The following is a 15,780-nucleotide window of genomic DNA, read 5'->3' as shown; positions in this document are numbered from 1 at the left end:
GGCTCCGGCGAAGTCTCCCATGGTTTCTCTCTCTTCTATTTTTTCTCTTTCTCTCTCTAAGTAACAAGGGGGTGAGGGTAAAATGGTATTAAAAAAAAAATTAAAAACAAAAAAAAAGGTATTATGGAAGACTCCCTTAGAGTGTATTGGGTAAGAGAGAATTAAAAAAACTTAATGGGGTAAGTGGGAAAAAAATCCCTAGAAATGGGGTAAATTGACAAAATCCCAAAATAAAAATTTGTTATTGCTTAAATAAACGGGAGAGGATCCTCTCCTGAGCTTCTTATCTAGCTGAGCTTCCTGAGCTTTCTATCACAAAGTGACACGTGTGCATAATTACATCTAATGGCTCATATTGACTCTCACACTATTTTTACTGTTTTTTAAATCCTCGGGCTAAAAAAGTCAAGACTCTCTCTCTCATCTTTTCTCTAGAACTCCATCCAGGCTGATCTCCCCTGATTCTCTTCACAAACTCCGCCCTCTACATCGCTCTGTACCACAAGAAAAATTAGCTGCCAAATCGAAACTCGCTTCAGATAGGCTTTAAGAAGCAATCACAGGTCTCTCATCCTCCATCACAATAGATGCTCTTTTTTCTTTTTTGGCAGATCTCTCTCGAGTTTTTCTATTGGAACCTCCAAATTTACTCACTTGACCTCTATGCTTTTTACACCTCCTATCAAATTTTCAAATACTAAATTTACTCATTAAACCCCACTAAAGTTCCTCAAATAACCTTACTCATATAATTTACAAACAAACTAAGATCTTTATAATAAAAAACTTAGTTATTTCAATGATTTAATTACTTTATAAATCTTAATTACATCTCCATTCCTTAATCAGACAACATAAATCTCTTATCCAATAAAAAAAAATCAAACACAAGGTATTGATTTTTAAAAATTAATTTAAAAAATAACATTGAACTATTATGTGATTTTTTCATTTACTTTTTCTTTTTTAGCTGTGCAAAAAAAAAAAATAGATTAATCATTTTTACTTAATGTTTCTCTATTTTTTGTACCTCGTGATTAATTATTTAAATATTTATTTATTTATTTTTATTTGCTAGCTCTATTTTTCTTCTTCTTCTTTTTGCAAATATAATGGATAGATTTAGATTTAGGTCATAATACAATTTATTTTGTTCTCCCTGACCAATATGCGTTCAATATGCATATCATACATTTTTAATTTTTTATCTTAATCATAGTTTTATTTCTTATTAAATATATATGAATGCTTTAATGAGCATGTAGTGAAATTGGAAAATGAAAATAGATAGGGAAAATAATAAAGAATGAAATCTAATATTATTGAATTAAAAATATAACAATTTTTTGGGTATAATTATTGTCCTTAATAGTCATTTTATAGTAGGTTATATATGTCATTTAATAATTCATAATAGAGTGAGATCAAGTGAGCAGATTTGGAGGTCCCAATAGAAACTCTCATCTCTCTCCCCCTCTCTAATGGAATGAAATGAGCTTTCTTATGCTTCAATTTCATCATCATCTGTTTTTCGAGATGGGTAGGCTATGAATTTACAACCCCTTTTGACTATTAAACAACAATTAAACATCAAATCAGAATAACAAAGAATGAAAGCTTTCTGGGCATCAACAAATTCTGGGTTTTCATGACCTCTGAGCAGTTCTTCAAATTGTGGATAATTTATTCTTTTTGGTAACTGGATGATTTGATGAATTGAATTAGTTTAGGATCAAGGTTTTGAAATGTCAGACATCTTTCTTCCTCAATTACATCATTTGGGGATGGAAAGCAAACTCTGAAATTCAATTATTTTTGGGTAAAGGAAAATCTAAATTTTTATATTTGTGCCTGTGGTGATTGGAAAATCTGAACTCTGTTGAGTCTTGTGAAACAAACTTGGGTGAGTTGAATTTGAATGTATTGAAAGGTGTAGAGAAAGATAAGTATGTCGAAGAAGAGACCATTGTGCATTGAAGTTTCAAGAAATTGGAAGAATTGGATATTGAGGGTAACAAGAATCAGAGTAATGGTCTTGGTGATGTGGAAACTGAAGGAACCAGATCTGGAAAAATAAGAAGATTGAGATGGAAGAGAGAGAGAGAGAGAGAGAGAGAGAGAGAACAGGCGGAAGAAGAAAATAAGCAATGGAAATATGTTGGTCTCATTTCAGCCATTAGATGTAATTATGCACACGTGTCACTTTGTGGTAGAAAGCTCAGCTAGATAAGAAGCTCAGGAGAGGATCCTCTCCCTAAATAAACTGGGACTGAGTGGTTACAAACAAAATGCTCTGCAGCGGTTACAAAGGAATAGAAGCGGTTTTCGTGCTTGGAGGTTTATGAGGTTGTGTTGCTCCGTCCGGCGACCCGTCTCTGTGACGTGGTCGTCGGACTCGTCGATGTAGTAGGTTTCGGTTGTCAGCCCATAAGTAAAGGCCGGATTCTGAGTGGCGACAGGGACCAGAATAAGCGGAGTTGGAACACGGTGTTATGGAGGCCATGTCTGCAACCTCTAACGTGGGTCACCCAGGCCGGCATCCCACCCTTCCCGGGACTTTGGCGGTCTGGTGCAGGACTGCGTTCCGGATCTACCTGGCTACTGGGCACCATGGAGGACCACCGTGTTTGGAGATCTTTGGCGTTCTTATTTCAACGTCAGTGTTCACAGGATCACCGACTGGTCCAGCCACTGATGCCTGTCGCGACAATTTGGCGGCATGATTCATCGGCGATGGTGGTTCGTCTCAGAGGGGACGCGAAGGAGATAACTGCCGGATCCGGGTCGTGGAGTTGTCCTGCGGGTTTGGGCCTCTTATGTGACTATGGGCCTGTCAGACGGCTTTGGTCCAACATTGTGATTTTGGGCCTTTGCTTGTGGTTCTGTCCTAGGTATTAAGTCTTCCTTTTAGTATGTTTCAATTATAGGTGTGTTTTAGGAAAAATTTCACAAATAGTCACTTAACTATAACTCATTCGACACTTTGGTCAGTGAAGTTTCAAATATATCACTTTGGTCACTCAACTATTACATTGTCAATCACTTAAGTCACCCATTGAAACTTCAATGACCAATGTGTCGAATGAGTCATAGTTGAGTGACCATTTGTGGAATTCTCCTTGTGTTTTATATACAATAAATCTTTGCCGACCCTTGGTAAGGACATGTGGTGTGCTTCGTCCTTGTCTACATACTCAGTATGTCTTGTCTGCCCTAGCGAGGCGGGGAATCATGCATTGGTTGCAACCTCCTGGTGGTAGGATGAAACGACGTGTCGTCGGTATTATTCCTGATCAGCAGCATGTTGGGAAAGCTACTTATCTATTGGTATTATGGCACTACTTTATCTTTCCGATTTGCCACCGTTATCGTAAAACAAATGGAGTAGTCGGTATGACACTCTTTGCTATCAGGTGCATGTTTGAATACATTGTAGTTGTAGAGACTGTTGGTATTATTCCGGAGTTTCTCTTGATATGTATTGTAATGAGAGGTTTAGGCATCATGTCCCTCCCTATGTATTCATCTGTTTCATTAGTACAGGCCTGAGGACAGCCGCACTGCCTTTATTTCAAAAAAAAATAAAAAATATGAGTGTCAACAATCACATGATGTGATGAGTATTAATATAATCACCAAAGCCATTTGTGAGGTATTCATCCAATGTCATAGTTTTCGTGTAACACATATGGTGCTCGGTATGCTACATTCTACATATGTCATTATGATTATATATGAAGATTAAATAAACAACCATTTTGTCATTTCCGATAATCATCAAACGAACTGAAATATCTTAGAAGTCACTAATCTTTCTCTTAAATATGCAAGAATCAGATGGGATTTAGTGGAACTAACTTCAACATAGTGAGGCCGGTGAGCTGAAGCCCTAGTGGCTAGGTTATTTGGATGAACCGATAATGTTGATATCACATGTTCAGATCGTGCTAACACATATGAAAGTAAGAGACCGAACGGTGTATGATGCATCATGCGACTTGGTTGAACTAATTAACGTACAAAATTATGACACAATCAAGTTCTAGGATTATAGTAGCATTATGTCTCTCTCTATGTTCAAGTTTTTTTTTTAATCAATTATGCTCGAGTTTTTTTTTTTTTTTTTTTTCAGAAAACACAATTTTTCCCCATCTCAAGATGACGCCTAGTTTGATAGAGTCCAAATTTTGATTTGTAATCACTTTTCTTAAGCTTGAATCACTTGTTGGAACATAGATCACAATCATATATATAGGGAAGATGATGACTAATAAGTTAATTTTAGCGTATTCATAGATATAAGTGGTATTTAGAATCAAGTCCCCAAAGGCCCAAACCCACAAGTCCAGAGTGAGAGAGAGAAATACAGAGTCGCACATGCTGGTAAAGTCCCTTTGTATCATATTCATTGTGCCCAAATTTATATTCATTAATACATCAACAAAATTTAGGGAGGTAAACCCTAACTGTAATACGGGTAAAATAACTAAACAGTGTTTTATTAAAACAGTAACGCTATTAACTTAGGTTACAAGAATGAAAATTGAAAGGAGATTTCTATAGAACTAATTAGGCCTGTTCATCACCCGCTCAAAAAGGATGACGGCCTCCTAACGTTTTCCTAAGCCATCAAAGTTGGGCGGTTTTCTATCGGTTTTCTTTCCCCTCCAAGAATATATAAAGAAAGAAAGAGCTGCTTCCAAAGTTGGGCTCCTTCATTTTCTCCACGAATTACGAATAGATAATGGGGGAAAGACTTAAAAGTCGGGCCTTTCCTTTTCTTTCTCACTAAGACTATAGAAAGAAAATATTCGGGTTTTAACCTTGTAAGAGCAGTTTCAAAAACCAAATGGTGATTTTCTCCTGCTTCCGCCTTCACCGTATTGCTCATTCCATTTCCTAAGCTCGTTCATGCTTGCAGCATCATATGACACAGATGGCCCAACCTACACAATCGAGTCCCAAATAAAAAATGACATTTCAGTATTAAATATTGCCTGCAAATTTTCAGACACAAAAATCCAAGTATACTACGGCCAAGGCCAAGGTAAATTCATTGAAGAACATATAAAGAAACATACGAAGTGATTTGAGGAAGAGATATATCTAAAGATTCAGACTTCTAAATGGATAGCTCCATCCTAATTTCAAATAATGATCCGTATCCAAATTAGATAGCAATGAACCGTAGAGGTCAATATTTACTCCATAACAGAAGTTCAAGAGCCTTCCTTTACAGCCCCATATTAGGAGGGGAAAATCGCAATTATAAGTCAACTTTGAGGTGACATCACAAGGCAACACATATCCCTGAAGTGGACTCTATAAATGGGTAGAGTTTTGGAGTGATAATTTTTATCCTTGTTAGGAAGAATTCTCACTTAATGAGAGGTGGAGGTACTTTGCGCGAAGGTTTCACAGGATAAATTCTTCTACAGAACATCAGAACACCTTTCTTTTTATGCATAAATGTCAGAGGACAACATATTCTGGACATGAGTATAACAAAATCGTCGTATAAACAGTGTCTTTCGTTATAACTCAAAGATGGCACCTACTAAATGGGAAGGAATAACAAAATCACAATAACTTGAGTTTTTTACCTTGGCTTTTGATTGAATAAAGTCATCTAAATTAAGTCGCCTTAAAGGTGGAGATAAATCACTTTTGCTGTCCTGTACAGAATATAACAAATCGCAAAATTAGGAACCACTGAAATTAGTATGCAAACTAGGACTTTATATGTAATCAACCCCATACAAGATGGCATTTTAAAGGCTGTATATTAAAATATGAACTGGAACATCTTGTCTGGCCTAATGCCCACTAAAAACATTTGTACCTTGGTTTCTTCTTCTAATAGTTCCTGGACAGGCCTATATGCAGCAGCAATACAGAGGTTCTGCAAAACAGTATTGTAAGTATCGAATACACAAGTAATCTCCATGTTTAACAGCAGTCTATATACCTTCAAATCACTGCCAGAGTATCCCTCGGTTGCCTCTGAAAGTTTATCAAATTGGAAACCAGGTTCTAGATTCTCTTGAGCAAGAAAGATACTCAAAATCTTCTTGCGATTTTCAACATCTGGTAAATCAACATATATCCTACAATGAAACCAAACATAAAGGATTCACAAAATGCATTAAAAAAACAAAACATATTTATATAAACAGTAAGTACCTTACAACCTAAGAGTTAGTGAGATTTCACAAAACCATCATAACCAATGAGGAAAGTCTATTTAATTTTTTTTTTCAAGAATCAGACCTTCTTGGTAAGCGACGAATAACAGCATCATCAAGGTCAAATGGCCGATTTGTGGCTCCGAGAATAAGAATTCTTTGACTGTCTTTGGATCGCAATCCATCCCAAGCTGCCATGAACTCATTTCTCATTCTTCTAGTTGCCTCATGCTCAAAAGAACCACCACGAGCACCAAGCAAACTATCAACCTACAATATAGAATAGCAGACAGAGAACCTGACACGTTAAGCAAAGTAGAAATTTAGGAGCCTAAAAAAAAAATTTCTTTTTTACTTTCCAAACAAAACACTTAGACCTCAATCCATCCCAGCCTTCTTGTTTAAATATATATATATATATATATATGTATATATAATTATATATAGATAACACGGTTGTGTCTTTTCCACAACCATTTACATTTCAATTTATGATAGGGTTTTGTGCGAAGCTCTACTCAGTATACAGTTGGAAATAGCGCTAGCACTATAGTTCTTACTTCTTAATATAGTATGTAAAATTTTGCTGTCTGCCTGGACTAAGAATCTAAAAGAAAGTGAACATATAAAGGTAACCATTGACCATATTTACTGAGCGATGTACAATCTCCACATTATGTCTACATTATAAGGAGACGGAACTATTTAATTGTACATTATTTAACATTTTCAAAATTCAATTTTATTTCATGAGATAGAAAAGTTCACCTCATCGACAAATATAATGACGGGAGCAAGCTTGCTGGCAAAAGAGAAGAGAGCTTTGGTCAGCTTTTCAGCATCTCCAAACCACTGTATCAATAAAATTTACAAAGATGTGAATATCTCTCAGGAAAAAAGCACTATAAAGCTTGCTGGCAAAAGAGAAGAGAGCTTTGGTCAGCTTTTCAGCATCTCCAAACCACTGTATCAATAAAATTTACAAAGATGTGAATATCTCTCAGGAAAAAAGCACTATAAAGCAGCTTATAATTTTCTAGCAACTTCAGCACAAAATCAGCCCACTTCCTTCTCAAATCCATATTCATGATCTTGGACAGGTCCAAATATCAGTAATATAACTAGGATGAAACGTTTAGAACTTAGAAGAGGTCGATGATTGCCAATGGTAGCTTGTGAATCAGAGAAGCATTTCACAGCAAAAGTAACAGTCACAAAGAGAAAGAATATCATATCACATACAATTGATCATGAAAATGCATATTTGTCTGTATCAAAAAATTAAACCATCTAGATCTAGAATACTGGAAAGCATACCTTTGATGTTAGAGTTGAACCGGTAATGCTGATAAAGTTTGCCCCAGCTTCTGTTGCAAGTGCCTTCGCAAGAAGGGTCTTCCCAGTTCCAGGAGGACCAAAAAGTAATATCCCTTTGCAAGGCTGACCAAGGCTTGATATCATCAGATATTTACTTACTCATAAAAAAAAATGACCAATGAACAAAGTTAAAATCATTACCCGCAACAAGTTTCCACGAGAGAAAAGCTCTGGTCTTCTCATTGGAAGAATGACTAGTTCATTCAAAGCCTTCTTCACCTCCTCCAGAGCACCTACATCATCAAACCTGACACCAATTTCACCAGGAGGTACAACTGCTGAAACAAAGTTACTCTCATATTCATCCTTCGCAAGGTTCTGCAATAGTTTGTATAGGTTAAGATTAAGTAGGGGTTGGAAATATCAATTTCCATTTAATTTGAGTACAAAATAATAGCATAGACATGCCTTCAAATTTTGAGAGGGTTTCCGAGACAAACTTTCTTGCTCCTTCAAACGTGAAATTGCTACTTCAAGGCTTTACAGAAACAACAACAGTGAGCAATGTTAGGTGATATAAAGCGGTATAAAGCGGGAACATACAATATACAAATATTAAGACAAGTACCTTTCACGAGGAAGCTGCAGTCTGTCACCTTTAACGGAAGGAACAAGACAAGATGATAAGTAATGGCTTTTAGCCCAGCCAACTACTTTCTCAGCTTCTGGAGGATATACAAGTCGAATTAATTAGTAACTACCAAGTGGTCAGTACAAAATCAAATATATAACTGAAGCATTGACAAACATTCTGCGTGTCATATCCATCTACCACCCTAGCCACGAGTCCACTACTACAGGATAGACTCAAGATCCTTAAGTCCATCACTATGGAACAAAGAACCAGTTGGTGCACTTCGGGAATGACCTAATCTGAACACATGCAGCCTTGTGCAGACCCCTTAACAATTCAATAATCACTGCTTTGGGGGATAAGATACTAAGACTATATTGACAAAGCGTCACTGGCCCTGCAACCCAGCATTATTTCCTAGATTAATTCACCGCCTAAATAAGTTACATTCAATTTCTTAATTACGCATTTGTATCTTTATTTATATCTCCCTACATTTGAACTTTATCCTACTCGCTGATTTTTATATTTCTTAAGGAAAAAGGTGCCACTATCTAACATGAAAATTAGCAACGTTGAACATCATGTTTGTTCAGTTTCTTACTTCGCTTTGTCAAGATCACACCATCAGTATCTACTTGCAATAGGTCCATGCATGATAGCTCATGTTCCTCGAGAACCTGGAATGCAGTAGTTCATAAATTAATCTAATAGGCCAAAGATGTTCAAGGCAATCCCTCCACCCATCCCCACCTCACTGACTAGTAGTATGATTCAAAAGAAGAAATAGGTGTATAATACAAGAAACAACTTAAACTACAAAATACCTTTACCGATATAGCAGATAAATTTCTGCAGTAGAAATTACCTTATGTAATTCATTCAAATTGCTCCTTGACAACACAATTCTCCCATCTTCTTCAATCTGTTTATTGAATGTCCGAAGTACCTCTTCTTCCTGCAAAAGAAAAGAAAACATGAGAAAATAAATAAAATGAGATGTGAAACCACCAATAACAAAGAACTAAATGTGCATGCACATTGCTATATGTCTAAAGTATGTACGCATGGTCATCTATAATTGATCTAATGCTAAGCATCACAAATGTCAAGACAAACTACCAACTAAACTATGCATAAAGTATAACACTTATACAGAGGAAGTACAATCTTGTATGCAAAGCTATATCCAACATGAAACAAAGGAGGTAACACAATCACTATAAACCACTCTGAAATATCAGAAATGTTAAGATATAGAAAATATGATTGACACATGAGCTCATAGGTTCTAGAGATCACGAGAAAAGTCTGGAAGAACAATATTTATATTTAAATATATGGGGAAAAAAATCAGCATGAAGAATTAAAATCCAGGCATGTAATGTTCTTGCAGTCATAAATAAAGTATAGGTCTATAGGAGGAAGTACAACATTTCAACATATACCTTTGGGGGATGTATGCAGAACACATTTGAGAAGAGCTTATATATTTCATCCTCATCAGATCGCTTTGTTGCCTTAAGTCCCTCAGTAAGACGCTTAAGAGAAACAGGCTGGAAACAGAAACAATGGCACAACGACATTACATAGAGGAAATATCACTTGGCACAAAATTTGGTGTTTGTCACTGTGTGTTTGTGTGTTTGTCAACTGTCTTGTGCTCCTAAAGAATAGAGAGGAATTACCAGCTTTGCAAGACGACCAAAATTTGGTAGTATCATCGTCTGTTACAGAAAGTAAGTTGCAGAGGAAAAGAGAAGCGAAAAGGTGTCAGCTGAAAAATAATTCCCAACACTTGATAACTGAAAAATAATTCCCAACACTTACAAATTTCTCTTTCTCCTTTGACTCGGATTCAGTTTTGTTCTGTCCACAGATTAAAACAACAGGACCTGATAACTGGTCAAAAATTTCTTGCACCTTATTGACAAAGTCCTTCCTGTTTGACTTGGGAACTGCCCTAGACAACCATTGAGAAGAGTCTGGAAAATAGACAATAAGAGGTTGCTTGGCATGCAATACCTGCAAGCAATGAATATTCAGATTAATCCATACAGATGAATGACCTTAAGCATCAGAACACAAACATTTTATTTCTCTTTTTAATATGATATCTTAGCTGTGCCATACCTCACGTAGGGCCTCCATTGCAATATAACAATCCTCAGTCTGAGTCTCATCAACATGCTCGACATGATTTGCTGTACGTAAGAAAGAAAAATCACTACCAGGATTGCAATTAACATTCTAGAATGGTACATCATGCTAAAAGTAAATCTAATTATTTAGTGACCTGCTTTGCAATCTAATTCAGCCATTTAGCTAAATTATCGACATCATTATCTGAGGTATCCCTTATTATGTTAGTATTAGCATTTTATGGATGAAACACACAATTGAACAATAATGCAAAAAGCACAAGATTGAGTCAAAGACAAAAGAAACCAGCACAACATAATCCCCACTGACTAGATATACTAATCAGTTAAATTTGAACTTTTAAGGAAGGTTACAAAATATTTAAAATTCTTCATCCATGTGGAATTGTACCATGTATCCAATAAACTGGTGGGTTTGCAGGCTGGTCTTCTCCTTTCTCCTCTTTATCCACATCACTTCCTGTGTCATCATTTATATCCAATATAACAGCAATTCGATCTCCGCTCACCTCATATACCTCCCCACGTTGACCATTCGGTAAAGGCCTGCATAGATGTTAAATTCATTCAGAGACAGAACGGTAACAAAATTCGAGAATCATGGATGTACACAAACATTAACTGATGCACAAAATGTAACGATTAACAATATGACTGAAACCACTATGAATATTTTCTCATAGCAACTGGGAAAGATGGAAAAGCAACTTCTTGGACTATACAGTCTAGAAGAGTCTCCAATTTCGGACAGAACAAAAGCAACTCCATGCCAGAGAAAAGCAGCACACATACAACAACAACAACAACAAAAAAGAGAAAGAAGATAATATTTAACCACTAAGAGAGTGCCTAAGGACAGCATATCAAGTATTTCGAGCAATGTACAAACAAGCCCTAGAAGGGCACAAATATTAAGTTTGACAACCAATAATGTCTTTTGGAATTATTTAAACAGAGTAACCCTGGACACTTGAATGGTGACAGTGGACCATGATAAGACTATAGAGCACGGAGAAACTAATCCTCAAACTAGGGTCCTAAGGAGAAGAAAAAAAAATACACCAAAAAACAACTGCAAGGAAAAGGACATCTAAGAGTTTCTTTTTTACTGTATTTCTTCGCTTATACGTTGACAACTTACCAACCCACCTGCCACGAAAAATGGTATATGCTTTCCTTGGACCATCAGATGTTGATATTTTCCCCAATATGATCCTGTATTGCATTATATGTGTCAATGTCAGGTGACGGCGGAGTCAGAGTTCATATGTGGGGATGAGATCATGCTAAAAGGTTTCTGAAAGACAGACCATAGATATGATATTCCGGGCAGTATGCGTGTAAGTTATCAATATATAAGACCTGCAAAGTGGTGTCTAAACACTCTTCCTTTAGATTTTGGCCAAAAGATCTAGGCAGTAACATACACTTGCGGTATGATATACAAATTCCTCGGGAATGCAAATTTACTACTCCCCACCCCAAACCCCCCCCTCCCCCAACACACACACACAAAAAAGCCTTTAAAATGAATTAACAAAGTTAAGAATCCTTTTATGCCTAGACCCTGATTTTATCCTTTTAAAAATGAGCCACTCTTGATTACACAACAATATTCATATTCATGGTAGAACCTCTAAGGTGCAAAAGGAACATGCATTTCTGGAGGCCGGCTGCACTGCTATAAGCCTGGAAAACACGTCACCAGTAAATAGAAATGCCTACTGTTTTTCAAGAGGTTTTACTAGAAAAATATCTTGAGTCAATCAGAAATTTCAGAACAACTAGTAGGTCTAGTAAAATTTCAGAAAATATATTAACCTCCCTTGCAGAATCAAGTCTATGATCATGATACATTAGTATATTTTTCTCCTGGTCATTTCCTGACATAACTGAATCCTGCATTGGTCGAAATGACCAATTCATTTTTAAGGCTGGATTACGTTTAGATGGATATCATGGAAAGGGCTCACTCTGTAATCATCTGGCATAAATATTTGTCTCCCACCAGAAAACACACAAAAAACACATCATTCAACAAAAGAAAAAAATACGGGTTATACAATACAACAGAAAAATAAAATCATCATACAGATATAAGTTTCACTGACCACAAAATGGAGAGAAAGCCACATTCATAAATTAAAAGATGCACTTTAATTTCACGAGTTCTCAATATTCTAAACTATCGTTGTTATCCATTATATTGCAAACTATAGAAAACTAAAAAATCATATGAACACAATACGAAACAAGCAGATGCAAGAAATAATTCACAACCTGTTATCAGCTTCAACACGTAAAGTAGGCCCAATATACTTCACCCGATCACCTGGAAAAAATATGAGAAAGAAAGAAACTTATTAATAAGAAGGTTGCCCAATAAAGAATGAGAATCGAAAAAGTACACATGTGGAAGAATACAACATGTGCACACACAGGAATAAGAAATGTAACCTCTTATATCTTTTAAAGGTAGAAATTGCAAAACATACAATCTGCAAAATAAAATAGGTAGGAATGTAAATATGAACCTTTCTTCAGTGGTCGTTTGGATTCTTTGGATTTATCGGTAGGCTCAGCAGCTTCTGACTTTGAGGACTCAGATTCAACATTAGTTTCCCCAGATACCATCTGCCCCATATGAATACATAAAATCAGACAACTAGACAACATTATGAAAAGTGCTTGAAGCAACCCTAAATATTAATGCAAGTGCACCATGCCTAGCAGATGTCACCATCAAGACATTTCTTCTTCATTTGTTGTTTTTTGTTTTTTGTTTTTAATTCTAAACAGAGGGACAAAACCTGCATCATATTCCAGAAATTGTACTTACCTATTAAAAGTTAAGCATCAAGGGACCACTATCCAAAAAATAAGTTCACATACTCAAACAGTTGAACTGACATAAGCATTCAGCAATGGAACTGAGAGACCATCTTTTGGAACCAAGAAATTGTAAATAACAGAAAACATTTCTAAATATTTGTAGTTCAATTATTTATATTAGGGTTTATACTTTTTAGCAGAAACAATAACCTTTCATTAAATTGTACCAGAATTGATATTCCAACATCTCAAACTCAACAACATGGTTATTTCCTCAATATACCTCTAATAACTACAAGCACCCACAGTCATACACTATCACAAGGACATAATCATATCACACGATGTGATTCTATCATACCATGTGACTCTAGTTCAAATCAAATCTGTACACAGAAATTCTTTTTCAATAAGTCCAAAATATTCCAACACTAGATATTTTAAGTCCCCATAATATGCTTAGGGTGGAAAGTTATAAACAAAGACAATCCTGGTGCTTCAAAAAATCACACCTTAGAAAATTGTTCAAGAGGAACAAGCTTCTTGAGGGCTGCTTCAGCCTTTGCATGCACATCAACTTCATCTTTATCACTACAATCTGACTTTGCCTCATTACTACTAGTCCATTCTTCTTCATTACTCGCATCATTCTCATCATCAATCTCTGACTCTGAAGTACACTCCTCCACACCATCATCCTCTGATTCAGACTCCGTTTGACAATCATCACCAAAATCCTACACCATACACAAATATAACTTTATGAATCTTACTTTATGAGTATAATATATATTCAACACTCAATTTAAATTAAATCTTACATAAGGAGCAAGAACACTGCTGTCAAGCACGAGTAGTGGAACTTGAAGATCTCGCGCAAGAGCTCTAACTAATCTTTCACGGTAAAGCTCAGTGCCTGTAGATGATGATATAAAGCAGATAATCAAGACATTGTCAGTAGGAAAATTTTGAAATACACGAAGAGTGTAATTATTAAATTTTGTAGGACCTGTAACCAACCTGGAGCACTCTGAAGCAGTATTCTCCCACTTGAAGATGTCAAACGAGAACCATAAGTAGAAGTGAACTTTTTGTGTTTCAAATGAGCAGCAGCACATTCCACCAAAAGATTTTTGGTGGGTTCACTGTAGGAGAAAATAACATCTATAAATATTCTGACAAGTAGCAAGCAAGAGATAATAAGACAACAATAGAAAACATTAACGAAAAGAAATTACTCGATATAGTAAGGAAACGTCTCCCATGAAACAGTTATCTTCTCCCATGGAACAACCCTCCATAGAAACTCATTTTTGAACTTCTCTCGTCTAGTCAAAAAAGGTGATTCTTTCTTTTTACTCTCAATGGTAAGTTTGTGACTATTAAGCCATTCCGTTTGATCTTGCTCCCCAAGTAGAGCGTGTGCATCAGAAGGCCTAACATCTTTCCTAGCCTTTTCTTGCCAAGTCTTTTCTTTATCAAAGTTAGCACCATCTTTCACTGGTAACTGTTTACCCTCATTTGCATTACTTCCATCGCCTTCTGAGCTGTAGAAGCGTAACTGACTACCCTTCAAACACGTATTAGACCTCACTTGCAAAACAGTGCAACTATTAGCAGATACACCACTTCGCGATGAGAACGAATCTATGAGACGGCTTCTAATAAAACTAGCATCTGAGTAGTAGTTTGCAGGAACTGTAATACGTCCCAACGATTGAGAAGAACCATGATGAACGTAGCTTGGCTTTATAGAATTGGACAGTTGAAGCATCCATCTCTGATTTCTGCACTTTATTCTCCTAGCATACATCATCACCTCTTATTCCAGAACTTCAGTCTGCAGCAAAGCATGCTTTGATCAGTTTACTATTGATTTGCACATTCATGATCGAAACGAGGATTAAAATACATGTAGCATAATAACTTGGTGCATTGCATGAACTTTCTGCTATTTGATCCCTTTTAAAACCTTTTTACTTGAACACATTACAATTCCATGATATAAAATACTCTTCCTAAAAAAAGTTAATGGTTCATTTCATACATCATTTGCTTTTTGCCCTATTAACTTGGGCAATATTGGATTCAAAATCAAGCTGTGCTTGTATTTCGGCTATATGCAAAAAAAGAGAAGAACAAAACGCAAGCGTTTTATGTATGCCTGACATCTCCTAGGGGCTGCTTGCAGCTTCAGTGCAACTAACAGACACAAACAGAGATTCTGAAACCCGACATTCGGTTCTTCCTCGGATGAAACTACTGAGGAAGCTGGACATGAATACGAGAAAGGTGCGCGAGTGCAGAGAGAGATGGAGATACCTTGTATTATAAGTCGGTGCAAACCCTAGATTGGTCGGGCGTCCATAAGAGAGAGGAAGAGAAAGACAGAGACGGTAAAAGAGGAAGCGAAAGATGGTCCGAGGCGACCGTTTTGAGTGAGAAAAAGAGAAGGAGAGGGTGAGATAAGATCCAGCTCCTTCTCTCTCTCTCTCTTTCTAACTGGTCTGGGCTCCTACGAAAGGAAGGTGTTACTGTGCGTCCGTGCGCGCCTTGTTAAAGGTTGGTGAGTTTTTTAAGTGTCCATTCTAGGTTTGATACTTTGGTTCTAAGGAATATCAGAAATGGGCCTTGTGCTTTTCTTTTTGTG

The 15,780-nt window shown here is 36.5% G+C and overlaps 1 protein-coding gene across 3 annotated transcripts; it reads right to left on the bottom strand.

Annotated features, from left to right (window-relative positions):
• Window positions 1–4,378: 4,378 nt before the first annotated feature.
• On the bottom strand, window positions 4,379–15,684 carry LOC112197288. Of its 3 annotated transcripts, XM_024337909.2 has the most exons (25): window positions 15,453–15,683; window positions 14,369–14,970; window positions 14,151–14,275; window positions 13,952–14,046; window positions 13,643–13,867; window positions 12,833–12,932; window positions 12,579–12,630; window positions 11,448–11,513; window positions 10,690–10,844; window positions 10,270–10,340; window positions 9,967–10,161; window positions 9,825–9,863; window positions 9,585–9,692; window positions 9,005–9,094; window positions 8,741–8,816; window positions 8,131–8,227; window positions 7,971–8,040; window positions 7,704–7,880; window positions 7,503–7,625; window positions 6,954–7,037; window positions 6,271–6,455; window positions 5,969–6,107; window positions 5,843–5,902; window positions 5,604–5,675; window positions 4,379–4,946 (listed from the first exon to the last, which is right to left on the bottom strand). In XM_024337909.2, the coding sequence occupies exons 2-25, from the start codon at window positions 14,944–14,946 to the stop codon at window positions 4,839–4,841; spliced, it is 3,090 nt and encodes a 1,029-aa protein (XP_024193677.1). In that variant the 5' UTR covers window positions 14,947–14,970; window positions 15,453–15,683; the 3' UTR covers window positions 4,379–4,838. The 3 variants fall into 3 exon arrangements, 2 of the variants coding, with proteins under 2 accessions (XP_024193677.1, XP_024193678.1); XM_024337910.2 differs by lacking the exon at window positions 11,448–11,513 and having other exon boundaries at window positions 15,453–15,682; XR_002935607.2 differs by lacking the exons at window positions 4,379–4,946; window positions 5,604–5,675; window positions 5,843–5,902; window positions 5,969–6,107 and having other exon boundaries at window positions 6,319–6,455; window positions 6,954–7,149; window positions 15,453–15,684.
• Between the last annotated feature and the right edge of the window lie 96 nt (window positions 15,685–15,780).

Source organism: Rosa chinensis, chromosome 4, assembly GCF_002994745.2.
Source record: "Rosa chinensis cultivar Old Blush chromosome 4, RchiOBHm-V2, whole genome shotgun sequence".
Classification (NCBI taxonomy): Eukaryota; Viridiplantae; Streptophyta; class Magnoliopsida; order Rosales; family Rosaceae; genus Rosa; species Rosa chinensis.
Note: the sequence above shows the minus strand (reverse complement) of the source record. Positions and strands in the feature narration are given on the sequence as shown.

Coding starts and splice junctions, on each gene's coding strand:
- LOC112197288 (XM_024337909.2), bottom strand. CDS start 14,946: ATGATGTATGCTAGGAGAATAAAGTGCAGAAATCAGAGATGGATGCTT. Junction 13,868..13,951: donor GCAGTGTTCTTGCTCCTTAT/GTAAGATTTAAT, acceptor TGTATGGTGTAG/GATTTTGGTGATGATTGTCA. Junction 9,864..9,966: donor CAAAGGAGAAAGAGAAATTT/GTAAGTGTTGGG, acceptor TTTCTGTAACAG/ACGATGATACTACCAAATTT.